The sequence below is a fragment of the Malassezia globosa genome (genome assembly GCF_000181695.2).
Source record: "Malassezia globosa CBS 7966 chromosome Unknown mgl_sf_7.1, whole genome shotgun sequence".
NCBI lineage: Eukaryota > Fungi > Basidiomycota > Malasseziomycetes > Malasseziales > Malasseziaceae > Malassezia > Malassezia globosa.
The window spans coordinates 277,846-303,183 of NW_001849865.1; the positions used below are offsets into that span (position 1 = coordinate 277,846).

The 25,338-nt window shown below is 52.1% G+C and overlaps 11 protein-coding genes across 11 annotated transcripts; 8 read left to right on the top strand and 3 right to left on the bottom strand.

The window, feature by feature from the left end:
- Positions 1-414: 414 nt before the first annotated feature.
- MGL_2904 (uncharacterized protein) lies at positions 415-1,914 on the top strand (the record flags this gene model as incomplete). The annotated part of the gene is made up of 1 exon (XM_001729866.1): positions 415-1,914. The coding sequence occupies one exon, from the start codon at positions 415-417 to the stop codon at positions 1,912-1,914; it is 1,500 nt and encodes a 499-aa protein (XP_001729918.1).
- Positions 1,915-2,750: 836 nt separating this feature from the next.
- Positions 2,751-3,869, top strand: MGL_2905 (uncharacterized protein; the record flags this gene model as incomplete). Its single annotated transcript, XM_001729867.1, has 1 exon — positions 2,751-3,869. The coding sequence occupies one exon, from the start codon at positions 2,751-2,753 to the stop codon at positions 3,867-3,869; it is 1,119 nt and encodes a 372-aa protein (XP_001729919.1).
- A 337-nt stretch (positions 3,870-4,206) lies between these two features.
- On the bottom strand, positions 4,207-5,526 carry MGL_2906 (uncharacterized protein; the record flags this gene model as incomplete). Its single annotated transcript, XM_001729868.1, has 1 exon — positions 4,207-5,526. The coding sequence occupies one exon, from the start codon at positions 5,524-5,526 to the stop codon at positions 4,207-4,209; it is 1,320 nt and encodes a 439-aa protein (XP_001729920.1).
- Positions 5,527-7,371: 1,845 nt separating this feature from the next.
- On the top strand, positions 7,372-8,422 carry MGL_2907 (uncharacterized protein; the record flags this gene model as incomplete). Its single annotated transcript, XM_001729869.1, has 2 exons — positions 7,372-7,637; positions 7,792-8,422. 2 exons carry the CDS (start codon positions 7,372-7,374, stop codon positions 8,420-8,422), a joined length of 897 nt encoding a protein of 298 aa, XP_001729921.1.
- A 342-nt stretch (positions 8,423-8,764) lies between these two features.
- On the bottom strand, positions 8,765-9,667 carry MGL_2908 (uncharacterized protein; the record flags this gene model as incomplete). The annotated part of the gene is made up of 1 exon (XM_001729870.1): positions 8,765-9,667. The coding sequence occupies one exon, from the start codon at positions 9,665-9,667 to the stop codon at positions 8,765-8,767; it is 903 nt and encodes a 300-aa protein (XP_001729922.1).
- Positions 9,668-10,068: 401 nt separating this feature from the next.
- Positions 10,069-12,351, top strand: MGL_2909 (uncharacterized protein; the record flags this gene model as incomplete). Its single annotated transcript, XM_001729871.1, has 1 exon — positions 10,069-12,351. One exon carries the CDS (start codon positions 10,069-10,071, stop codon positions 12,349-12,351), a length of 2,283 nt encoding a protein of 760 aa, XP_001729923.1.
- A 208-nt stretch (positions 12,352-12,559) lies between these two features.
- MGL_2910 (uncharacterized protein) lies at positions 12,560-15,280 on the bottom strand (the record flags this gene model as incomplete). The annotated part of the gene is made up of 1 exon (XM_001729872.1): positions 12,560-15,280. One exon carries the CDS (start codon positions 15,278-15,280, stop codon positions 12,560-12,562), a length of 2,721 nt encoding a protein of 906 aa, XP_001729924.1.
- Positions 15,281-16,256: 976 nt separating this feature from the next.
- MGL_2911 (uncharacterized protein) lies at positions 16,257-18,551 on the top strand (the record flags this gene model as incomplete). The annotated part of the gene is made up of 1 exon (XM_001729873.1): positions 16,257-18,551. The coding sequence occupies one exon, from the start codon at positions 16,257-16,259 to the stop codon at positions 18,549-18,551; it is 2,295 nt and encodes a 764-aa protein (XP_001729925.1).
- A 324-nt stretch (positions 18,552-18,875) lies between these two features.
- Positions 18,876-21,359, top strand: MGL_2912 (uncharacterized protein; the record flags this gene model as incomplete). Its single annotated transcript, XM_001729874.1, has 1 exon — positions 18,876-21,359. The coding sequence occupies one exon, from the start codon at positions 18,876-18,878 to the stop codon at positions 21,357-21,359; it is 2,484 nt and encodes an 827-aa protein (XP_001729926.1).
- Positions 21,360-22,329: 970 nt separating this feature from the next.
- MGL_2913 (uncharacterized protein) lies at positions 22,330-22,761 on the top strand (the record flags this gene model as incomplete). Its single annotated transcript, XM_001729875.1, has 1 exon — positions 22,330-22,761. The coding sequence occupies one exon, from the start codon at positions 22,330-22,332 to the stop codon at positions 22,759-22,761; it is 432 nt and encodes a 143-aa protein (XP_001729927.1).
- A 364-nt stretch (positions 22,762-23,125) lies between these two features.
- On the top strand, positions 23,126-24,334 carry MGL_2914 (uncharacterized protein; the record flags this gene model as incomplete). Its single annotated transcript, XM_001729876.1, has 1 exon — positions 23,126-24,334. The coding sequence occupies one exon, from the start codon at positions 23,126-23,128 to the stop codon at positions 24,332-24,334; it is 1,209 nt and encodes a 402-aa protein (XP_001729928.1).
- Positions 24,335-25,338: the final 1,004 nt, after the last annotated feature.

The following is a 25,338-nucleotide window of genomic DNA, read 5'->3' on the forward strand; positions in this document are numbered from 1 at the left end:
GCTCCGAGATGCTCCCTGTCGGTCAACAGGGTACGCCTGAGACAGATGTGATTGACAAATGGTTTGAGGATCTTCAAAATTATGAGGCTACCCTTGGTACGTGTCGCGCTTTATGTGCTAGCCAGCATACAGGGCAGATCACTAACCCTTGCGTGTGCGTGTATGCGCGTTTTGTTGAGTAGAGGAAATGGCCGCCGCCTCTATGGACCAAAACTTCAAAGAAGAGCTCGGTGCGATCGAACAATGTACGTGTACTCATACGCGAAGTCGCTTTTACTTGGCTTCTTGACCGACTGACCGTTGTGTGCAGGGTTCCGCGTGTTAAGTGAAGCAGAGCGTACAGCAGCGCTGTACAGTCTCTTGCAGGAATCAACACAGGTGCAGATCCGCTTCTTTATCACTGTCCTTCAGCAAATGGCACGAAATGACCCCGTCGGTGCTTTCATCTCACCAAACCCCACCAACCAGGCCATGAGCGACCAGTTGGAAGCCAAGATGGCTCAGTTGGGCATTAAGTCGCCTTCAGCCATGAAGACTGCCTCTCCCAACTCGCGTGCATTCCAGCGTCAGAGCACTGGCTTCCTCTCACCGAATTCGGCGTCCTTGTATGGCTCTGGCAGCCCGGATGTGTCTGCCGCGCTGGCCGCGCAGCGAAGCAAACTCAAGGCCAACCGGACTTCAGCTCCAGGCGTATTACCCATGGATTCGATGCCATCGTACACAGGCAATTCAACCCTCGAGAATGTCCAAGAAAAGCCCAGGAGCACAGGCAGTAGCAATGGCACACCGCGCGAGCGTCCACGTTCTACCGAGGTGTTCCGTTCGCCACGTGCGAGTGGCCCGCTCGACGACACACTCTCCCCCATGAGCATGGGCGGCAGTTGGGCTAGTATGGTAAACACTCCGATCATGTCTATGCTCGACAACACTAACAACAGCAACCACGGCAGCAACAGCAACCGCTCCTCTGAAGATACCAATGCCAAGCTCGAAGCAACAGCGGCTCAGCTTGCTCAACTTAGCCAGCATGTCTCGGCAGCCCAAGCTGAAAACCAAGAAGCCTCGCGAATAATGCGTGGTAACCAGAGTGCTTCATCGAACAGTGCCCAGGGAGGCATGACCAGTGGTCCCATGTATGAACAGGCTGGTGGTGCAAGCTGGAGTGGGAATGGGGCTGGCAATGTTGCTACTGGTGCCTCTGGTGGGATTCCGAACACACCCGCTAACATGATGAACAGCCCACATTTCGGTAACTTTAGCATTCCAACGATGAGTCCCAATGCACTCGCTGGTTTGCAAAGCCCATCCGGTGGTATCTCGAATCCCGCAAATCTGCAAATGATGAACACAATGGCCGGCATGGGAGGCTTGAACAACATGAACTCTACGCAGTTGCTCGCATTGCAACAGCAAATTTTGCAACAGCAGCAGCAACTTAGCATGGCTGGCTTTGGCACTCAAGGCTCTCGCGCATCCAACCGGTCGAATAACCACCGTTACGCTCATGCTGGTGGTGCCACAGGCTCGATGAACAGCCCACCACAGACATCTCGGACTATGGCGGGATCACCTGCATCGTCATCCACTCATGCGCCTCCGGCACAGGGCGAAGAGGAAGTGGCAGATATCTCTGTTCTGAATGACGTTCCGTCGTGGCTCAGGCACTTACGTCTGCACAAATATACACCGAACTTTGAAGGCTCCAATTGGCGTGAAATGGTCATGATGGATGACCGTGCTCTTGAAGAGAAGGGCGTAGCTGCTCTTGGTGCTCGTCGAAAAATGCTCAAAACCTTCGAAGCTGTTCGTCTCAAATATGGTATGGAAGCTCCACCAAACGCACAGCAGTCTTCTGGTTCAACCAATGAAGCGCACACACCATCAGAGGCATCCGCTACGGACACACATGCTTGAACTAGCTGGCTGGTTTCGTCACCTCATTTTTTTCTCTCCCTATAATCGACGTTCTCTTCCTCATCCTCCTCCTCCTTCATAGCGAGTTAGCATACTGACGGACGAACTTGTTTTCTGTTAACGTCATGTATTGAAAAACATGGGTGACCTGGGATAGACATACATCTGGTAAAACAGACTCTCAAATCTAGTAGCCTTTTGTCTCGACTTTACATGTGCCTGTTTGAGAGCACGGTTTCATCACTTATAATTGGCGACTGTTAACGTCTCGACCCAAAATCTTGGCAGACACAGCAGGAATGTGCGCCAATGTGGAGACCACGTGTCTTTGGCACGCGCAACGTCGGTAATGGAGTTGCTAGCAAGTGTTGTTCGTCCTCACGAGACGTAGACCAGTGCTTTGTGCTTGCACTTCACTTCTCGCTACGCTGCCACGTTCAAGCCTTTTGTGGCATTGAAACTGTCACAAACTATTATATATGGGCTCAGTACGTCCCAGAACACAATATGGTCCTTCTGCTATAGACACAAATGTGATGAAGACGCCACGGCCAGTCCCTGCTTTAAATAAAGCCAAAACGAGATCCATGCCCCTAAAAGCCCGAGTGCAAGTGGTACCGCACACAGGATCACGCGTAAAAAGCCCTGAGCCTATCTCTGCACAAGAGCACTTGTCGCATCGAAACCATTATCATTCGACTAATAACCCTACATCTGCTGAGCAACGGCGGCCTCAGCCGACTCGTCTACGCTCAGTAGCGTCGTATTCTTCGCTACAGCGCAATGTGCCGGTAACATCACTTTCCCCTCCCACCCATGCGCATGCCAAACCTACTATGCGCATGGCAAATGCAACAACTCGTCGCTCAGCTCAGGAGTTGCAAGCAAAAGTATCACCGACTATGCGTTCAGCATGGATAGAACCGGATGTTCCAGCATCTGATGCAATCAAGACACAAGCATCTCCTCTTTTACCCTCAGCAAAGATACCTATGCCTTCCTCACGCCCCAGCAATTCTGCTCAAAGCAACATTGACAAGCCTTTGCGTCCTGCTCGAGTATATTCAGGACAAAGATCAGCGACTACCACACTTGTGTCGCCTACCTCATCCTCAATACATGTGTCATCATTGGAATCAATGAGCAGTTTTCCCAATCCTAACGAGCATGAGGCGGAGATGAAATTTCGAAGTGAATTTGAACCGCCTTTCTTCATTGGACGACACAGCTCACTTGCAACCTCACCTTCAAATGTGTACTCGGCCAAATCTGCACACGGTCAGGAGCGGACTCGAATGAACCTGGATGTTTCCTCTGCACCAGTTCTAACATCGCTACGTGCTCGCACTGCGCAGCCTAATATACCCATTACGGCCAGCGATACTAGCGGTTCTTGGTCCGAGCACATGATGCAATCTCTCCCTGTGTCGTCATCATCACCTCCGATACAAGACAATGCAAGTTTCTTGCAGTCACCACAATGTTCTATACCCGGGGATGATATCATGGAATCATCGGAGGTGTTAGATGCCAAACAGGCACGGAAGCTATTAGACCTGGAAATATCCAACAAAAGTCTGTTGGCAATAAATACTGCACTAGAATCCAGCAAAGTCAAGCTAACAAAAGAGCTGCGCGAATTGCGACAATCAATGGTTTTTCAAAATTTGCCAATCGAACCCGATAGCAAAAACATGACGCAAGAGCCAATCCCGTTTGTCACAGACCCGCAACAATCTACCTCGATGTCAGACAAGCCGCGCGTCGGTTCCCAAGTCTTGCAGCTGTTCATGAGACAAGATCAAGAGTTGGAAGAAATTCACGAACGTTGTCGATCAAAGATTGATGACTTATTAAACCAGGCGCGTACTGCGATTTTTTCTCAGCCTGATGTCGGCGATGTACCTCTTGGAGTCAAGGTTTTGCATCCGTCCGAGACTAAAGTACACGCCTGACACGAGTGCTAATGAAAGCTACATATCGAGCAACTCTGACGATGATATACCCAGATGAATGTGATGTTTGGGCTTTTTTTCATGAAGTAAGAAATTTTGCCCACTGGAATCACTATTTCTAACGCAACGACGGCTTGAACGAATACATATCGCATCCTCGACGAATAGCTTGCAGGCGTGGTGACATTTTGACACCGACATACATATACAAAACCTTTCCCTTTCCTTAGTAACAATACTTTTCCATTGCAGCAACGGGCCAAGTCTACACATGCACACTATAATACGTCATGGCGACACCAGAATGTTACCACATGGAACGACTGTAACATCTAGTCTAGTTAGACTGCTTGCTAATCTCCTCAGCCTTGGCCAGAACGTCTTCAATGTTGCCAACCATGTAGAAAGCAGCCTCAGGGAGCTGGTCATGCTTGCCCGAGAGAATTTCCTTGCACGCCTTAACAGTGTCCTTAAGGGCAACAAGACGACCCTCGATACCAGTGAAGACCTGAGCAACAGCGAAAGGCTGCGACATGAAACGCTGCATCTTACGGGCACGCTCAACAGTGAGCTTGTCTTCTTCCGACAGCTCATCCATACCCAAAATTGCGATAATATCTTGGAGCGACTTGTAGTCCTGGAGCAGCTTTTGCACACCCGAAGCGACATCGTAGTGCTCCTGACCGACAACATCAGGGTCAAGCATACGCGATTGCGAGTTCAGGGGGTCGACAGCTGGGTAGATACCAAGCTCGGCAATGGAACGGTCAAGCACTGTCGTGGCATCAAGGTGGGCGAAGGTGGTGGCCGGGGCAGGGTCAGTCACATCGTCAGCGGGAACGTAGACAGCCTGCACCGATGTAATCGAGCCCTTACGTGTGGTCGTGATACGTTCCTGCATGGAACCCATATCCGTCGAGAGGGTGGGCTGGTAACCGACAGCCGATGGGATACGACCAAGCAGGGCAGATGTCTCCGAACCGGCCTGGGTGAAACGGAAAATGTTGTCAATGAAGAGAAGCACATCCTGACCCTGCTCGTCACGGAAGTACTCGGCGACAGTCAGGCCCGTCAGGGCAACACGGGCACGGGCACCCGGGGGCTCGTTCATCTGACCGAACACAAGAGACACTTTCGAGTCACCTTCAAGGTTAATGACACCCGTCTCAATCATTTCGTGGTACAGGTCATTGCCCTCACGAGTACGCTCACCGACACCAGTGAATACGGAGAAACCACCGTGGGCCTTGGCAATGTTGTTGATAAGTTCCTGAATCAACACGGTCTTACCGACACCGGCACCACCGAAAAGACCAATCTTACCACCACGGGCGTATGGAGCAATCAGGTCAACAACTTTGATACCCGTCTCGAGAATTTCAGCATCTGTAGACTGCTCAACGAAGGCCGGGGGGTCACGGTGAATAGGGCGGTACGAGTCGGTCTTAACGGGACCACGCTCGTCAATGGGCTCACCAATGACGTTCAAGATACGGCCCAGCGTACCATCACCGACAGGGATAGTGATGGGGGCACCAGTGTCCAGGACCTTCTGGCCACGCACCAGACCCTCAGTACCGTCCATGGCAATGCAACGGACAGTGTTCTCACCAAGGTGCTGGGCGACCTCAAGAACGAGGCGGCCACCGTTCTTCATGTCCTGGACCTCCAGGGCGTTGAAAATGGCTGGAAGCTGCTCACCCGTGAAGTGAACGTCAACAACGGCACCGATAACGGCGCGGATGTTGCCAACCTGGCCAGCACCCGAGGCGGCCTCAGTCGCAAGACCACGAGCTAAATTGTGTTAGTCATCTGTTCTGATCGGATAAAGGGTGGTTCGTCATACATACCAGGCGTCTTCATGGCCTTTGCGATGCTGGGCACACCAGCCGAGCGCAGCGACGGAGCAGCCACACGGGCGGCTGTCGACAGACCAGCGGCATTCTGGCGAGCCACACGGCTTGCCATGCGAGAAGCGCGCGAAACAGCGCGAACGGCAGAGCGCTGAATGATAGGCATGGCGCTTGGTTTCGCTCAAACAATGAGGTGAGGGGACAAGAAAGTAGCGGAGGTTGGCGCTTCACGTCCCATGACCCGGGTTGGCTGCCCGGCAATCCGCTACCACCCCCGTCAGCCAATTGCAGGCAGCAGAAAGACCGAAACCACCCGGCGTGCGCTATGTTCGTTCATTGCCAGCAAATTTGACTCGGCCGAAAAGCGGGCTCTCTTACTGTAGTGCCTTCTCAACACCCCGTCCCGTGCTCTGCCGCGGTGCACATGTACCAGCAATGTTTTCGGCCGAGAAATGCTACTCATGGGATCCCAACTTTGGTGACGCAAGCCACCAGTTCATTTTGCCGCTGACTCTATGAAACTTATATTGTAAACCGTCTCCACATTGTGAGATCAGACCGATCTTACCATGGTTTGGATTTAAATGATATGTCAAACCATTGCTATGACGAGAAGGGACGAGATGAAGTCGGACCATGACCGTCTGCGAACGTATCATTCACCATTGTCTCACCATTTTGAATTCTTTAGATTCGTCATTGTCGTAGTCTGATCTGTCGTTACCCATCTTGACTGAGCTAGGCTGCTCAGACTTGACGATGCCCAAGTCTTGGACCTTCTTGATATTTTCCGGTATTCCTCTAGAAATGGGGTATTACTTTGGTCCTCAGGTTTTTGTTGGTTCTAATGTTTCTCTTTGTTTTCAGGCTTAGAGCTCTGTCCCTCCTTCAGACCCTTATTTGAGCTCCGCTCTCTCCCTTTACGAGTTTCTTGTGGGTATAGTTGAGACTTTGTCTTACCTAGATTTTTTTTCTCTTCGTTTAAACCTTTGTTTTTTTGTTTCTCTCATTCGCCCGCATTAGTATTCTCACATCATGTTTCATGTACATGCTTGTTATCTTTCTTCTCCGACTGATGATATTCTTGAAATGAAGTATCATATTCTAATGTAAGAACATATGCAAGGGAGCTACCCGAAACTGGTAGATGAGGCAAACAAGTATAGAGCATCATTAGACTCGCTCTTCCTCGCACCCGATAAGTAAGTGCGAAAGGCCCCACAAGCTGTCCAGCGTCGCATAATTAGGACTGGCACAGAAGATACAGTGTGCGCAGGGGCAAGGATTATCCAATAAGCTTAACGAAGCATGGATATGACTTAATATGATCAGAAAAGCAAGCCCCGAAATGAGTGCTTTTGATACGAGTGCGCCAGTAAGGGACGATGTAAGCTCAACTGCGGCCGTGCGCGCACGAAAGGGCTAAGTATCAGGGACCCATCCAACATCCAATTCTACTCTCACATTCGCAACAGTTTGTGGATGGAGGGACAAGGGTGAAAAGTGGAATGGTCACGTGCGCGTGACAGGGCGCGACGCAGGCCGGGCGCGCGCAAGAAAGCAAGGCAAGGCTAATTCGGTCCTTGATGGACGCTCGTTGGACGACGACCATCCGCCCCCACCCTTTTGGATAGACGGCAAACACGACGATGACATTGCCCGAGCCTATGCCCACGCCCCTCCATGGGTATGTGGGGTTTGATACGTTGACGAAGCAAGTTGAATCAAAGATGATGCGTCGTGGCTTTCAGTTTAATGTGATGGTCGTGGGCCAGACAGGACTGGGAAAGAGCACGATGATCAACACGCTGTTTTCGTCGCGATTGCTTGAAAGCAAGGGCCGAATGGACCCGTCAGATGAGATCCGTCAGACTACTTCGATTAGCACGGGTTCACACGGTACGTTGACCGGTATGTACTGACACCCATAACAGTGATTATTGAGAATGGAGTGAAGCTCAAGCTAAACCTGATTGACACACCTGGGTACGGTGACCTCATCAACAACGAGCACTGGTATGTACTGACTTGAAAGACCTTGAGTTACGGTGGATCTAACATATTCACAGCTGGGAAACCATTATCAAGTACATCAAGGACCAATACAGCATTTACCTGCGCAAGGAGCTGACGGCTGTGCGTGAACGACACATTCCCGACACTCGAGTGCATGTGGTGTTGTTCTTTATCAATCCATCGGGCCACTCGCTGCGCCAGATTGATATTCAAGTACTGAAGAAGCTAGGCGATATTGCGAATGTAATTCCTGTGATCGCCAAGGCCGATACGCTTACTCTCGAGGAGCGTGATCTGTTCAAGCAGCGAGTGCGTGCAGAACTGCAAAACAACAACATTCGAGTGTACCCATTCGACCATGAAGACTATGACGAGGAAGAACGTGAGCTGAGCAGCCAGGTGCAGGCCATGCTACCGTTTGCAGTTGTTGGCTCTACGAAGGTATACGACGTCGATGGTATGCCTGTGCGTGGCCGCCAATCGCGGTGTGGCATGATCAACATCGAGGACCCGATGCACTGTGAGTTTGTGCCGTTCCGCAATTTCTTATTGCGCACAAACTTACATGACCTGATCGACACGACGGCACATACGTACTACGAGTCGTTCCGCTCGAAGCAGCTCTTGGCCCTGAAGGAAAGCAGTGCAAAGCATCAGCAGCAACAGCAACAAACGCACCACTAGTCGCATGCACGGTATTTCAATCGCTTGGGCGCTCGTCCCGGTCCCTTTCACTCCCCTTTTCCTCTCTGATTCCCGCTCTTGTTCAGCCTAGCGCCGCCCTTCTACTTCGTGTAGACATATGGCTTGCATGGCACGCATTGATCCATAGTGTATGTTTGCAGGCATGAGCATAGATTGACAAAGAACGCTTGTCGATAGAATTGTGCTACAAGCGCCCGGCAAAATGGGGCGAGGGCCGCAGCATAGGCGGCCCTGGCGGTGCCCGGGCTTGATACTAGGGATGAAGGCATGAATACAAGTACGTACGTAGAGCACTACCAGTGTGTCTACGAGGGATCCACATCATATGCGTGCACTGTTGAGGAAGTATGCACGCATGCCGTGAGATGCGAGCTCGGCCTTGGCCTGATCGAACGTGTGACCTTTTTCATGGTTATGACGCCAGATGATCCGGTAGTACCACAAGTGACCAACGCCTTGCGCGAAAAAGCCAAGCGTCGATACGAGACTGAATGCGCCCGTAACCCAATGGCTGTTTGCCAAGAGTCGAATGGTCATCAGAGCGCCCGCACAGCCGGTGGCCCATACACCAATGAACGCATAAAGAGAAAAAAGCAGGTGGCAACCACAGAACAGGAAGTATACGTAGTAAAAGAGCGAGTGTTCCTTCATAAGACCGTAGTACAAAGGGCGGAACCATAGGAAAAAACTAGCGCCTCCCACGCCAACCATGTAGATGATGCTCATGACCAGATCACTGATTTTTCCCTGAAGAATCAGTAGGAGTAGACACGTCACAAAGTTCCACACGAGCGTGGCGGCAAGCAGAAGCCACAGATGGTACACGTCTTTCATGATCCATTGCGAGTCAGGAGGAATTTCACCTGCGATATCCTGATACACAATGGGGTAGAACGGTGGCCAGTTGTTCCTTCCGAATTGTCGCATACGCTCAGTCCGCGCATCCAGCTCACGCTCGCGCTCTTCAATTTCGCGTTCGCGGCGTTCAAGATCATCCATGCGCATAGTTGTCGCTGGTGCTGTTCCATGTGTGCTTGTTGGATAGATCTCTTCCTGCTCGTCCAGATCCACTCGCGCAGAGTACACACTGTCGCCACGCTTCAGCGATGTCGTTTCGAACGGATTTGACTCCAAGTCATCTACGTCGCCGCCCATCACGGCACTTTTTATGGATGGGTCATCAAAAGGATCCGCACCGCCCGGCACTTGCGCTTGGCGTGCCATACTGCGTGAACGTATACGTGTACGTGTTTGCACGCGAGGGACTGTTGAGAGAGCTGGTCCTTGGCAGGAGGCCAACCAAATGCAATGTTGCGCGTGTGAGTGAATCCCACATCAGTGTGCCACGTGGCTATCCGACCCTACGCGTGTGGTAGCAATTGTGGCAACTCTGCCGCTTGTGCAGAGGGGCCTAGAATACGTGCGTGTGCGTGTGTGTGTATTTTAAGTGTGACGCGTGTCGTGCGTGTCGAGTGACGAAGTGAATGTCATCACCGATCACCAAGGTGCGCTTGCGCAGGTCCCACGCTGGAGATGCGAACGAAGAGCCACGGAAGAGCGCGCGTATTGTGGAGCGTGCAAACTCGACGGAGCCGCCAGTGCCGACAGCCGACGATGTCGCTTCGATGGGACGTGCAGTCCTAGAACGCGTCACTAGTGAGCGTGATCAACGCGATGATGGACTGCTGGCAGATCCCTTTTTCAAATTGCCCAGTCAAAGACAGTACCCAGAGTACTACGTGGTGATTCGGCGCCCCATCTCACTAGCGGAAGTGCGCCAGAAACTGAAGCAAAAAGAGTATGCATTTCTACAAGACTTTAAGCAGGATCTCGAACTCATGTGCACGAATGCAAAGCGTTTCAATGTTCGTGATAGCGATATCTGGCTTAAAGCTCGCGACTTGCACAGTTTGGTCAAAGATGCGTGTGCTGAAGCGTATGATGAATGGCTCAGTCACGCCGACCAGCGTTTGGAGAAGGTGCCCATGCGGAGCCACAAGATTACGCTCCGCGCGCCGCGTTCTTCGACCGTGGAAGCGCCGGTCATTCAAACCGACAAGAAGACAAACCCAGCCACCACGGACGCCCCCATGGTGTCTTCTTCCTCCACCTCTGCACCGTCGAAGCCCGAGGTGCACGCGTCTGAAAACGGATCGAAACCGATGCCGGCGCAAGACTCGGCAGTAGCGCCTACGCCTGGCTCGGCTGGCGCTGTAGAAGTGGCTTCAGCTGCTGCTCCAGATACTTCAGCCACACCTGAGGCCGCCTCCCCACACACACCGGCGACGCCGGCCAAGATGGCTGTGCCGTCCACCTCGGTCTCACAGACTGCATCTCCCGGACCAGCTGAGCATGCCGAACAAAGTGCATCGTCTGCTCCAGCCGCATCCACGACATCCTCTACGCCGCATACATCTGCCGCACCAGCAAAGACAACGACGACAACGCCCATGTCAACAGCATCCACTTCTCGTCCATCGACCATGACACCAGGGCTGGCCACGTCCACGCCTGACTCACAACGCACGTACTCGCCGACCGTGGCGCGCATCATCGAGTCTGCATCTCAACCAAACCAGAGTCCTACGGTTCCGTCGCCCACGACAGCGTCGTACCTGGCTGAACGACGACGTCGTGGCGCTCCACGAGGAAAACGACTCAAGGCCATGCTCCGCTGGGCCGTGCAAAATATGGTGGCAGCACAAGACTTGCAGGGTCACGCGTACTCAGAGATGTTCATGGAGCTGCCGTCTCGTGACGAGTACCCGGACTACTACCAGTTTATTCGGCAGCCGCTGTGCTTCGCGGACATTGAGCGCAAGCTAGACTTGAAAGAGTACATTAACCCACATGCACTAGTATCGGACATTCGTTTGATGCTGAGTAATGCACAGTTCTACAATGAAGAAGGCTCTCAAATATGGAATGATGCTCAAGCACTTTGGCGACATCTAGATAATGTGCTTATACCTGGCTTGCTTGCAGAAGGATTTACTCTGGACCCCAATGACCACCGTCAAGCGGCCTTGCCGCCAGGTACCCCTGGCGCTGTGCCGCCGCCACCCCCATCGGTGTCAGCGCAGACGCCACCCATTGTGCATGTCCGAAACCCAATGCCCACAACGTCGACGACAGCCACGCCATTGCCCGCGAAAGCACCAACTCAGTCGCACACACAAACAGCTGATATGATGTCCGTCCAAACGCCAGGTTCCATGACATCGCCCATACAAATGCCGATTTCGAGGATGCCGATGGCAGGTCCAAAGCTTATGCCCAAACAGATGCCGTCAGCGCCGGAAGCGACCTCGTCAGCTTCGGCTTCGGCGTCGGCGTCAGTGGCGCCATTTCCAACCACGAAGGCAACTGTGTCGATACTTGGATCAGCGCGTCCTGCTGGCGTACATGCCATATCGACGCCCACAACTGCCGCGGCAGTGCCATCCACAGCTGTGCCTTTGGATCGCGTGATTCGAGACATGGATTCAAAGACCTGGCCGCCACACCCAACGGCCTTTCTGGCACCAGATTCGTGCATGTCGGAGAAAGAAAGCTCAGCAGGGTTGGCGACGCATCCATTGCCACCATGGACCTCGTTGCATGTATATACAGACGGCGACAAGTCACAGGCCCACGCGCACATACGCCTTGATACGTGTCCATCACATGCGCTGGCACTTCCACCAGGCACACGCTCAACACAATGGCGTTGGATCGTGGACAAGGATATGCCGCAGGCGGGCGTGCGCGTCCTGTTGGATGGACTGGAGGCGCAGGGTCACTGGGATGGTTCATCGTATGCGGTGACGTGGAACATGCCTGCAGGAGAACATGTGCTTGAGGCGCTCTGGTTTCGAGACAATGGCTCCCCAGCTGGTCGCGCACACATTTACATTCATAGTCCTTGAGTAGGTAGGGACCATGGACGAATCGTCGGCAGCATGCATCGTTGGTCCCATCCGATGAATGGCATCCGAGTCATGGGTCTCTCCCCAGGCATTCACCCAACTTGACGCGCACTTTTTGGCACCTGTGCAACACTGCGTCACTCTCAGTCTTTCATGGTCTTTTTTTTTTCTCTTTTCATACCGGGAGACAGGTACTCGTCGCATGGACTCATTCAACAAGCCAGCGAGCACTCAGATTATCAAGGAATGAGCGCGCCATTCGGGCAGCTTGGGGCGCATGTTGCGAAGTGACCGAGTCAAGTAGCTGAGCTGTTGTGCTAGTGCGCGACGAGACATCATGCGTCGGTCGCGTCAGTAAACGCGCCCACGCGCTACCGGCGCGATTCTCCCGACGCGTTACACTTGGAACGCCTGCATGCGCCGGTAGATCCGCCATCGCGGCTAGAATACTCGGCATGTGATCAGGAGGTGCCAAGGTGAGCGCATGTGCAAGCACTTGAGCACGCGTTTGCTCGTCAGTCCACAACGGATTCTTTGCTAGTTGGAAGCAAGTGCGCCACGCAGCATCATATGCCTCGACATTCGTCGCGCGATCGATGGCCTGCACAAGTGTTACAAGTCGCTCACACTCACGGCAAGCAGCGACCAAATCGCCATTGGCCGCTGCAGCATCGACGAGCATGGCCGAAATACGTACGGCATTGTCTGTCGATCCACTGCCTTCACTGCACGCTTCGCCCAGGGACCGAATCTGCCGTGTTTGGTACGCGTCCCTGTTGTACGCCAGCACACGGGCAAAGAGCTCGAGCTTCTGTGGCACCGCTCGGACCCGCCGAGGCGTGAGCGGCTCAGCAGATGATGGCCAGGCGTACTCGTGCAGGCGTGCAAGCAAGTTGAGGAATGCCAATTCATTGCGGATGCGGGTTGTGTGAGGCATGGCCTCAAGTGCTTCGCGCGCACGTTGCAACAAGCCATGCAGCGGATCACACGTAGGTGTCTGGTCCATCCAGGCCCGAGCTGTCTCTAACACAAGGTCTTCTGCCTGCGTCGCAGTCATATGGCATGCAAGGGACGGGCATATGACCGGCAGTGCCTGCACTACCTCGTTGAACACAACGGGTTCGCGTGCGAGCAAGAGCTGGCGGAAGAATGTGCGGACACAGGTGACTGGGAGACGCGGGCGATGCACACCAATCCACGGCGCAAGCGCACAGAGAACGCGTTCGATGGCATGTCGTTCATTCCCTCGCTGTGCCAACGCATGCTGTACGAGCTCGGATGTCACTTCATGCGCTCGGTGCGCTTGTACATCATCGGCCCAAAAGAAACGCGGCGCATGTGAATGTGCGCCGGCTCGCGAGAGTGCAACCGTCATGTCAACAAGCACACGAAAGTCACGCAGTCCCTCGGCCAGCAGAGACGGCGAAACGACAGTAAGTCGCTGCGACAAAGCATAAGGATTGGCATCGAGTGTGCGAGCAAGTACAAGGTACAGAGAAGACGGCGGCTTGTCAGGACGAGCATCGCCGAGACCGGCCGCTTCAACTTCGTCGCCATGGAGCGGTGAGGCGTGTCCATCTTCCAGTGCATGTACAAGCTTCGAATACATGGAGAGAGACGTAGCATCAACGGCCTCAGACGTCCCCACAACTGCCAGCACAAGACGAGCACGATCTGCATCGCTTAGCCACGGATGCGGGTAAGCCATCATTGCTTCGATGAAAGTCAGCACACGTGCATGCGGTTGAGTATCCAAAGCCACCAGCATCATGTACACACCCCATTCACTGGGCGTGAAGGCAGGGAGAGCATGTGCATCTGCATACGTGCCGCGCTGCAGGAAAGGAAGGACCGAGTCGTGCAAGTGCCGTATGACCAGGTCCGGTGGCAATGGCTGACTGGTAACGAGGCTAACTAGCTCAGATGCACGCGCACGATGCAGAGTCGTGATAGAGTGGGCATCACCAGCATGTAAATCATACACAAGCATGTGAAGAAAAGAGAGTTCTTCTGCAGCTGTCCGCAACGGCACCAGACCTAAACGCTCGCCCGCTTTGGCAAGATCCAGCGCGGCATCAACAAGGCCCAAGCGACCTTCTAGTTCACGCACCACACCCATATACCAGTCAGACAGAGCATCAGGTGGTGCTGACGGTGCGACGGGATGAATCGCAGCACCACGAAGAGAAAGCGCCGTAATGACGGCTGGGTGCTCGACCCAGAGCGCAGCGGTCGCGAGACTCGTCGGCGTTGGCGCAGCCAGTGCATCAATCCACGCTCCACTCTCGCGATCCTCAACAGGCAGACGTGTGCCCGGCAAGAGGCGTAGTTGCAAGAGGCGCTCTGGCGAGACGCCACCGGCCGTCAGCAGCATATGCAGGAGACCAAAGCGGTGCGGATACAGTGAGCGTGCAACCGTAGCATGTGTTCCTATCAGCGCACGCAAGCCACGCTCATTGCCAGCGAGGCACAAGTTCTGTGCGTGCTCAAGAAAGGGTATATCGGCAAGAGCCGCTAAGTCCGATTCAACGTGCGCAGATTTCGATCGGGACTGAGGAATACTCAAAAGCCATCTCATGTGCCAGAGCTTGCGCCGCAAAATAACGCGTGGCAGCCGATGTGGATCTGCATCGAGCCATTCCAAGATCAGGTCCGCTGTCGACACGGTCGCTGAGCGACGCCGCTTGGCTTCAATCGCTATTCCTTGTACTTCTTGGTCAAACGAGGCAGTGCGCTCCGTAGCATAGTTTAGCACGCGCTCTGCATCGACAGCTAGCCACTGTACGCCAGAGCGAACGGCTGCAATAGCCGCAGCTGCGACCCACCATGCATCGTCGATCGCTGCGAGTGACGTCAGCACACTCTCAGCGTCACTCGGTAAGGACGAGAGGAACGCCCGTTTCTGGGCCGCTGCTTGATGGTGATCCATCATCCAGTTGTTTCCTCCTCTTAGATACCCGCAGCTGCAGCAAGTTGGAGACTGACGAACCCTTCGCGGCGGTCCGTGCTCGTCCCTCAAAAAAATCTAAATATATTCTTGACGACGCGTCGCCTCGAGGATACGGCCGGCCGATACAAAGATAGAATTTCTTAGCCTTCGAACAACTTGCTGACTCATGTGCTCGAGTGACTCCGAGAGTCAGACCGTGCCTGACCTATTAGGCCAGTATTCCTCGCACGCCCCACGAATTTGACCTACGCAGGATTGACGCTGGTCACGCCCGAAGCCCCTCCACCCCTCCCCACCCACTTCGCGAAAGGGCCGCGTGACCTGAGGCCCGCCGCCTTGCATTGGATATATCGGCCACACGTGGACAGCTTATGCGAGGCATGCCAGCGTGGAATGCACGTGCGTGCGTGCACAAGCCAAGTCCCCCAACATCGCCGCGTGACGCACGGCCCGGCTACCGAGCATAGTGCCGCGTGTGCAAGAGAATAAGAAGCGAGCGATATGGAATTCCTAACCGCGTTTGTTCCTTACTTACCCACAAGCTAGCGGCACGCGTCCTGTAGCGCAACGTACTGAGAGTCCATCTGCTATACAAGTTGGGCCTTCTGCTCCCTACAGACCAATCCTCTGCTTGACAAGTGTTGGTTGTCCTGTCGTTCCTGAAGCTTAAGGTTGTGCTGTCTACATTTGCACGTCGTTCCTAGAGGCACTTGACTGGCTCGACCTTTACCCTTACTATTTCTTGTCAATTGGACTTTTTGTCTAGTAAATTTTATTGCGACATCCTTCGATATCTCTTTCTTTCTCTCTTTCTTCCTCTCTCTCTCTCTCTCTCTCTCTCTCTCTCTCTCTCTCTTCATCACGAATCTTTCCCACGTCTCTATATTAAATTGCCATGTGGGAAAGCGTTAGTGCACTTATTCCAGCCATGCTCGAGCGTCTTCAGGTCTTAGCCATGAGCCGCGTGGCGCTGGTGATGAGCGGCATTGCCGGTGGAGTTGCTCTTCTTGCTCTGATATGCCAGCCTGTCCGCCAAGCCCTTGTCTTCTCATATAACTGCTTCCTTCAACCTCTTGGCAAGACGAAGAATCAGGCCGAGCGTCTTGACCGCTTCTACGAACACCAGGCCGGTGTTTACGACGCCACACGCACAGGTCTTTTGCGTGGACGGAAAACAATGCTGAAACTGTGTGCGGCTGAAATGCGTCAGCTGCGTGAAAAGGAGCCACACCGCAAGCTTGTGTGGGCTGACATCGGTGGCGGCACCGGCTGGAACATTGAGCAGATGGACAAATTTTTCCCCGTCGCCGAGTTTGACCAAATCTATCTGATTGATCTATGCGAGCCGCTTCTCAAGGTCGCTCGAGAGCGCTTCAAGCGTCTCGGCTACAAGAACGTACAAGCTCTGTGCCAGAATGCCAAGGACTTCACTCTACCCGGCTTGGATCCTGAGCAAAAGGTGGACCTCTTTACATGCTCGTACTCGATTTCCATGATCCCACCCTTCTATGCCGTGTTGGATAGGATCAACGAGTTCCTTGACCCGAAAGTCGGTGTATTTGGTGTGGCTGACTTTTACGTGTCTAGCAGTGAATCAACGTCTGACCAGCTGACACTCGTTGGTGGCTCAATTATGCGCCGCTGCCACTGGCTCAACTCGTGGTTCTGGCGCCACTGGTTCGCACTCGACCATATTGAACTGCATCCAGCCCGTCGCGATTACCTCGAGCACAAGTTTGGCACGCTCAAGTGTTTCAACGGACGCAACAACTTTGTCATCCCGTACCTTGTGCAAATTCCTTATTACGTGTGGCTTGGTGTATCGCGTCAACGCGACACGAGCAATGCAGCTACGGCGTTCGAAGTTGAGGCGGGCAATCATGTCATTGTGCCGCCGTCGTTCCCCGACGTTGCTCGTGAGCGTCTGAGTCAGTCCAAAACTAACAACATGTCGACCGAGGGTGCGATCGAAAGGCTCAAAGGAGACAGCTCCATGCAGTGGCCTCAGAGCTCGTTCCACTATCAAAAGAAGCTATGGCGTCTGCCATTCGTCGATGACCGCTTCAGTGATATGTTCCGCACCTGGATCTATGGCTTCACGTGGGAGGACCCGTACGTTGACATGGAGCATCTGGACCTAGGCCCCAGCGACTCAATTCTCTGCATCACAAGTGCCGGAGACAATGCGTTGCATTATGCAGCGACGGCGAAGCCACACCGCATTCATGCCGTTGACATGAACCCGTGCCAAGGACACCTGCTGGAGCTGAAGCTTGCCTCCATCGCAACACTCGACTACGCAACGTTCTGGAGCATGTTTGGCGAAGGCAAAATCGACAACTTCCCTGATCTGCTCGACCAGCGCATCTCGCCGCTGTTGTCTTCGCACGCGTATCAGTTTTGGAAGTCGAACAACAAGTCGTTTGAGCGTGCATTCTACTTCCGCGGCTACTCTGGCCATGCGCTGCGGCTTGCCAAGGCCGCGTTTAATCTAATGGGTGCCAAAAAAGATGTCGTGGCTATGTGCACGACCAAAGACTTGGCGGAACAGAAGAGGATCTGGGATACGAAAGTCCGCAAGACCATCATCAATGAGACTTTGATTCGTGTTTTCCTCTCGAACCCTGCCTTCCTCTGGAATGCACTGGGTGTTCCGATCAACCAGTTTGACATATTCAAAAACGAAGGCTGCTCAGTGGAGCAGTTTGCCGTTGACACACTCGACCCAATACCGGCTCGCTCGCTTATGTCGACGGACAATTACCACTACCGCCTCTGTCTTATGGGCAACTACAGTCATGAGAGCTGTCCCCTTTACCTCAAAGAAGATGCATTCAACGCGCTGAAGGCCGATAATGCTAAGGCGCTTGACTGCTTCCGCCTCCACACAGATGCAATCGTCTCCGTGCTCCGTGGAATGCAGGACGCAAGCTTGACCCGCGCTATCCTCATGGACCACATGGACTGGTTCAATCCCGTGGAAGACTCGGTACCTATGCCGTCATTGGACGCGGCTCGCAACGAAGAGGACAAGTCAGTCGCTGACCTCGATCGTGAGGTCGTGGAGCTCGCTCGCGTCATTTGTAAGGGCGGCGCCGTGTTCTGGCGCAGTGCTGCCAAACACCCGTGGTACTCCCAGCGCTTCGAGAAAGCTGGCTTCCGTGTCGCCCCCATCCACATCCGTGAGACGGGCAAGCCCATCGATAATGTCAACATGTACGCATCATTCTACAAGGCTGTGCGGATGTAGACGCTATAGACCGAAATTGCAAAGGGCGCTGGCGTCGCTCATACCCTTTAGAATGTTGAGGGTAATGGACCAATCACCTAGTTCGGAATTCTGGGGTTGACCAACACCGTGGTGGCGACTGATGAGAGGCCCTGTGCCTGTTTTCGCCGCATGCCACTAAGTGTGGAGGACCGTGCAGGGGGGTCAGGGCTGACCACGAGGGATCAAGGCACACTCACGTGATACCTTGAAGGCGTTCAGCGCCTTCTCGAACGACATAACCCAACTCGAGAAAGACACCCAGTCAGCCACACACAGACCCGTGGGGGCGCGGCTCACAGCAGCATGTTTGAAAAGTCGCTCACGTCTCTGATCAAGGGACTACGCTCACATCGAGGAAAGGATGAAGCCAAGTACATAGCACAAATGACAGAAGAAATCCGCAGTGAAATCAAAAGCGCGGACATGGACATCAAGGCCGAGGCTGTGCTGAAGCTCGCTTACCTGCACATGCTTGGTTACAGAATCTCTAGTGCATCTTTCCATATTGTAGAGACGATGGCATCGTCCAACTACCGGATCAAATTCATCGGATACTTGGCCGCATCACTTTGTTTTTCCGAAGACACAGAAGTATTGATCCTCGCCACCAACCTCATCAAGAAAGACTTACATGCAGCATCCCCTCTCGATGCGCTGGCTGCTTTAAATGGCCTTTCCCATATCATCACACAGGAGCTTGCACGGCACCTTGCAGACGACGTCATAATGATGCTTACGCACACACGCGCGCTTGTGCGCAAACGCGCCGTGCTTGTCCTATACCAGGTCATTCTACAATGTCCAGAGGTTTTGGAGCGCACGTACGAACGTATCCGTGATTTGTTATGCGACAATGACCAGAGTGTTGTTACTGCTACGATAAATGTGCTTTGTGAGCTGGCACGCCGAAATCCTGCGCCCTTCGTTCTCCTTTCTCCGCAGCTCTTTGAGATCCTCACGTCTTCTAGCAACAATTGGCTTCTTATCAAAGTGATCAAACTATTTGGAGCTCTCACCCCTGTTGAACCGCGTCTAGTTCGCAAGCTTGTAAAGCCCATCTCATCCATCATTTCGACAACCCCAGCCATGAGCCTACTGTATGAATGTATACACACCGCGATCATCGGGGGCATGCTTGAGAGGCCAGACAGCGATGAGCTGGCCTATCGCTGCGTTGAAAATCTTGGTCGCTTCCTGCAAGACAGCGATCAAAACCTGCGCTATATATCTCTTCTTGCCCTCGATAAGCTTACACCTTCACATCCACATCTTGTCGCCCAGCACCAACAACTTATCCTCGAGTCAATGTGGCACCCCGATTTCACCATTCGATTGCGTGCTTTAGAGCTGGTCGTGCGCCTTGCATCTGACCCACTTTCGCTACGTCCCATTGTCGACTTCCTTGTAATGTACCTCAGTTCCTCCGAAGACATCTCGTCATCACCAAGTGCAGCACAAATGCTACAAAAGACGCTGGATGCAGACAAAGCCCACGTCCTTGAGCCTTCAGTTCCGTCGCATATCACATTTTCGGCCCTCAAAAAATTTCATGTACAAGTTGCCGAGAGTATTCTCGACGTGGGCTGTGCCAACAAATTTCGTCACGTCCGTGATCCTTCTTGGTACTTGAATGTACTCATCCGTCTTGCACAGATGGTCGATGCAAGCATCGTGTCTCGCATTTCAGACCAGCTCACCGACTTTGTATTTATGCACGAATCTGTTCAGGCAGAGGCGTGTGCAATGCTTTTACCTTTGCTTTTGAACGAAAATATCTACAATCGAGAAAATCCCCTATCAAATTTGCTGCGTGCCGGTGCACTGATCACTAGCGAATTTGTCGAGCATATGCAATCCATCCCAGATGTTGTCCAGTCCCTTCTCCGAGATGAAACGCACGATCTGCCTTCGCGAACGGTCGCAGTCTTGGTACACAGTGCGCTAAAGATTTTTGCTTATTGGACCGCTCAACTTTCTCAGAACTGGAACCAAGGTGCGAAAAAGTCTCTCGAATGTGTTACAGAGTACTTGGTGCATCATCTCGTAACACTTTCTCAAAAGGACGATGCTGAGGTGTATGAACGCTGCAAAGAAGGACTTCAGCTCTTTGTTCTTCTTCAAAATGGCATCAAGGGCTCAGATGTGCAAGATAAGGCCCCTGTACCTGATTCGACTCAGGAATGGGGAGATGCAACGATACCTGAAAGCACGGCGCCCCGTGCATTACATCTTCTTTTGCCTCTATTTCATGTGCGCTCAGAAATCCTCGATCCACCAGCGCCGCTGCCCTCATCTATGGACTTGCATGCATGGATCGTGTCGGAATCTTCGTGGAAGCAAATGCTTGATGCAGTTGAGCCCATATCCAAGCCACCAGGCAGTCATTCGAAAATGCTTGAAGGACACACGAGTATCCAGAAAGCATCGACCTCAGCGTCTACCTTGCTCCCCGATGCAAGCAGCACCTTAGCCCGTGCATCCTCTGTGCGTTCGTCATCGGGACCAGAGCACGGATCCAAGCCATTGTCTGCAAGAGATCACTCGGACAATCCCTTCTACCTCACGAGCAAGCCGCGCATGAAAAAGTCCAGTCGAAAAAAACATTCTGACATTGCACGACCGTCTGAACCAAAACCAGAGTTTGACGACCTCCAAGACATTCCGATTGTGAAACTAGATTTATCTGATCTAACTCCTCAGAAGAACCATGATACCCCAACTCCCCGGACAAGCTCACAGGTTCGACCCAAAGTTGTGTCCCACAAGAAAAGCGCTCGCCGAAAGTAGTTACCTTCGTCGACAAATCTCGTTGACTCTCGGCGTTTCTATGGACCCGATTTACCTTCCTCTGATCACCCTTTACTACTACTTTAGTCAATACGCGTCGTAAATATGTAATGGGTGTCTGTCGAATAGCTTACCTGCGGTGATTTTTCCCAAACGCGCGAAACACGCAACTTTCATTGTCGTTAATGACCGAGGATAGTATGTGCGGAAAGGCGCTAGTGTTAGTTTGCTCACGCATTCTAAGCCAAGAATACTGGTGATGTTCAAAAGACCATCTCCATTGCCATTCTAGTTGCGGGACAGCCGCCAAAAGAGATGGCAGAGAAGTATGGTGGATTCGAGTATATGTTTCGCAATGCACTTGCAGAAGCCCTAGGCGTCATACCGCGCCATCATTGGCACCCAAAAATTTCGCTTCATTTGCAGGCATTCAATGTAATGATGGCCGAGTTCCCAGACATTGCACAATTGGATGATGGCATGTGGGATGCCGTGATCGTCACAGGAAGTCGTACGTACGCGCAACGTCTTTCTCTTTAGTCCTCTCTTTCTTTTGACCCACTTACTTACACGGACAGCCGCATCTGCAATGGAGGAGAACGTTTTGTGGATGGATGTGCTAACTAAATACCTTTCGCATCTTGTATACGAGCATCCGCTTGTCCGTATTATTGGAATTGGTTTTGGGCATCAGCTGATTGCACGCGCCTTTGACGGCAAAGTTTCTCATGACAAAAATCGTGCAGAGGTACGTGCCTTGTACTATCTAGAGGAGGAATGGTACTAACGGACACAGTTCGGTGTGACGCGGTTCAAGCTGACACGAGAGGGCACTGACATTCTTTCCCCATTTGAGAAGGAAACAGAGTGGGTACGTAGGATGGAATGCATCAATACTACGATGCGAGAGAGTCTGTATGATAAGACCGGCGCAAACTCACACTTTGGACAGGCATTGGAACAAGCGCACATGGACTACGTTTCAGAGATACCACCGCCCGTGGAAGGAGATGAGTGGCAGTCTCTAGGTGGAAATGAAAAGTGTCCTATACAGGGACTAACTTTGCACTATCCAACGGAGGCGCCGCCGCTTCCCTCCTCTGTCAAGACTTCTACATATGTTGCCTTTGACGTGGAAGACAACGTAACGGGTGCATCGGGGCCTATGCCCGTCCGAAGTGTGCACGTCCTTACCCTGCAAGGACATCCGGAGTACAACGCCTCTGTCATGCAGGATGTATTATCATTCGTCCATGCATCTGGTTTGATTAATGAAAAGGAATTCCATGATGGCCAGGTCCGCGCCAATGAAAAGCAACAGAATCTTGAAACCGCCAAAATTTTACTGGGTATGCTCGGAATGGAACCTGCAACGGTCGACATCGACCCGATGGCCCAATAAGTCAATGCAAATGCTCGGAGCAACAAAACTCTCGTAGCAATCGGGTAGCTTCATGACACGCGACTAGCCCTAATTTGGACAAATCACATGATGCAAGCGCTCTAATTCCGAGAAAAGGTGCTGTAATCTTGGGCACAGGAATGCAGTTGGAACAAATGATTTCTCGGCACCGATGAGTGCTGCCAGTTTCGTCGGTGACGCGTGATTCAAAACAAATATCCAGGGACGCGCTATAAGTGTCCAACCGGCAATCTTGGTTCCGTCACGGGGGTTTAATCGTTAATCTAATCCCGCTAAAAGAGACAACGGAAGAGAAACAGCGACAGACTTTCTGCTGCGTTGGAATCCGAGTTTGGAGCCCGCTATGTATGTCGTCGCACCGGCTTTACCAGCCCCTTACAAGTGGCTTCAGGTCCCTTTAAGTGCGCTGCATACGGATCGATGGCCTGGCTACTTCGCCATGTGGCCAGAGCGATCCAATATACGCTCATACTATGTAATGATCCCTGCCGAGCTCAAAGATGCATTTTTCCGCAACCCTAGCATGCGTGATGCTTCGCAGTGGTCACTGGCAGTTATTGCTACAGCCACGGTAGTAACTAGTGCCATGGCACTTTATTATTATGCAACATACAATGGATTCGAGCCTGCTAACTTGAATCTTGGTTATTATGTTTCTTTGCTGAGCCCACAGGAGTTTAATTGGACATCAGGATTCTCTTTCAGCTTTTTGGATCTCAATGAAGACGATGAGGAAGATCATGATGATGACGAACATATTGACCCTGAGCTCCTCGATGGCTTTGAGTCTGCAAATTTACATCACTGCTGCAATGTTCGTCTCGTTAGTGCAGATCCGACCAGTGATCTTTGTCACCGTCCGCTCCATATGGACTTGTTGGAAGGTAAAACAAGTCGCAAGCCGTTGTGCTCAGGTATATTGAAGAGTCCTCGAGCTTCAATTTTGAAACAACCGAATCAAAGTCTTTGCTGCGATCTACGAAAGCCAGCGGATACTCCTAATCTGCGGCATTCTCGGAGTTTTCAATATGCGTCCTCCTCTCCGCGAGGATCGTGGGTGAAAGAATACACTATATCCAAAGGAGGGAAACGCTTGAAGACAAGCTCAAGTTCAGACTACTTGACTGTCCCCCCGGAACAAACATGTCCAGCGTATGAGCGAGCGTCGCACCCCATCAAGAATCCATCACGGAGAGTCTCACTTACTGAGCCGGACTGGCAACCTTTTGCAGACTCACATTATCGTGCCCGGCAACGAACTGTCCTCGCAAAATTGGTCAAGACATATCTTAACAAGTCGCTTGACTCAACTACGCCCTCCACGCCCACTGAGCAGATGGCTGATAAATTCTTTAAAGAAACGTTGCCGCTAGTTTCATCCTCACCTCTCCGAAATGGATCTGAATTTTGGTTTGAACGTTTCGCTGGATCTACAGCGGCAGGGCGTAAGCGCAGTGATTTCCGTCGTCGCAAAAGAACCCTTGCTGACAGCTTCAACTCGAGCGTATTCGACAAGCTGATCCATTCTCCAAATGCTGCTACGCCCGAATGAAAATTATGATTTCAAATCGAAATCGACCCTTGCAATTCTTGCAGATGCTCCCCGGTCTCATCGTTGTCATTGGATTTTTCTGTAAATGGTTGGGTTTTTGAGTCCTTGATGTGATGGTAAGGAATGTTTTTAAGGATGGTTGTGCCTCAAGCTATTTTGGATAATCGCTTTGCCCCTCTTTCATCTACAGGTGTAATTCTGGAACAAAAAAAAATTGTACACGAAGTTGTGTGTCATGGGCTATAGAATAAAGAATGTGTCAACTGCATTCTCACAATCGTTAGTAGTTCTGTATTAGTGCGTGTAATGGGCTGTGTATATTTTGAACAATTTGGGTTAGAGTTTTGTAACAATATGTGGACTGCTGACTTAGTTGTGAGTGTGCACGTTAAGGATCGATTCTCCTGGTAAAAGCCAGCAAAATGTCAACATGAAAAAATGATAAGTTCGACCGATTTTCGGGAAAAGAATGCGCCAAGGGGGAATCGAACCCCCGGCACAGCTAATCCACTAACATTATGGCAAAGCTGTATTTTACCACTAAACCATTGGCGCCTGACTGTTGAGCAGTAGGTCTTAGTACATAATTTATCGATTTTCACATATATTTAGAGTGGTTATAGCTTCGCGCTACACCTATCCGAGCCCATTATGCAACCCATAGAAATAAGATCTATTCAAATCGCAGTTTTATGGATGTACGTATATGATCCAGGATCTGGATGACAGATTCCTCAGCAATAGGGATGATTTGAGAACGCAGTTGCAGATCGGTAAGCCCTTTGCTGGAGCAGAAAGCAAGCTGAGCTTTGATCTGGGACTTGGGCGGATTCATAGGGTTATAGCCAGAGATGAGAAACGCAAAAACATGCACGCTCTCCGCGTCTTCTTCTTCTTGCGGGGAGGGGTCGATGACAACAAATGCCTCTTCTCGTGAATCTGGGTCCAAGACACGTTCCCGGGGAGCATTAGTACGATTTAGCACCGCACATGCGGTGGCAAGC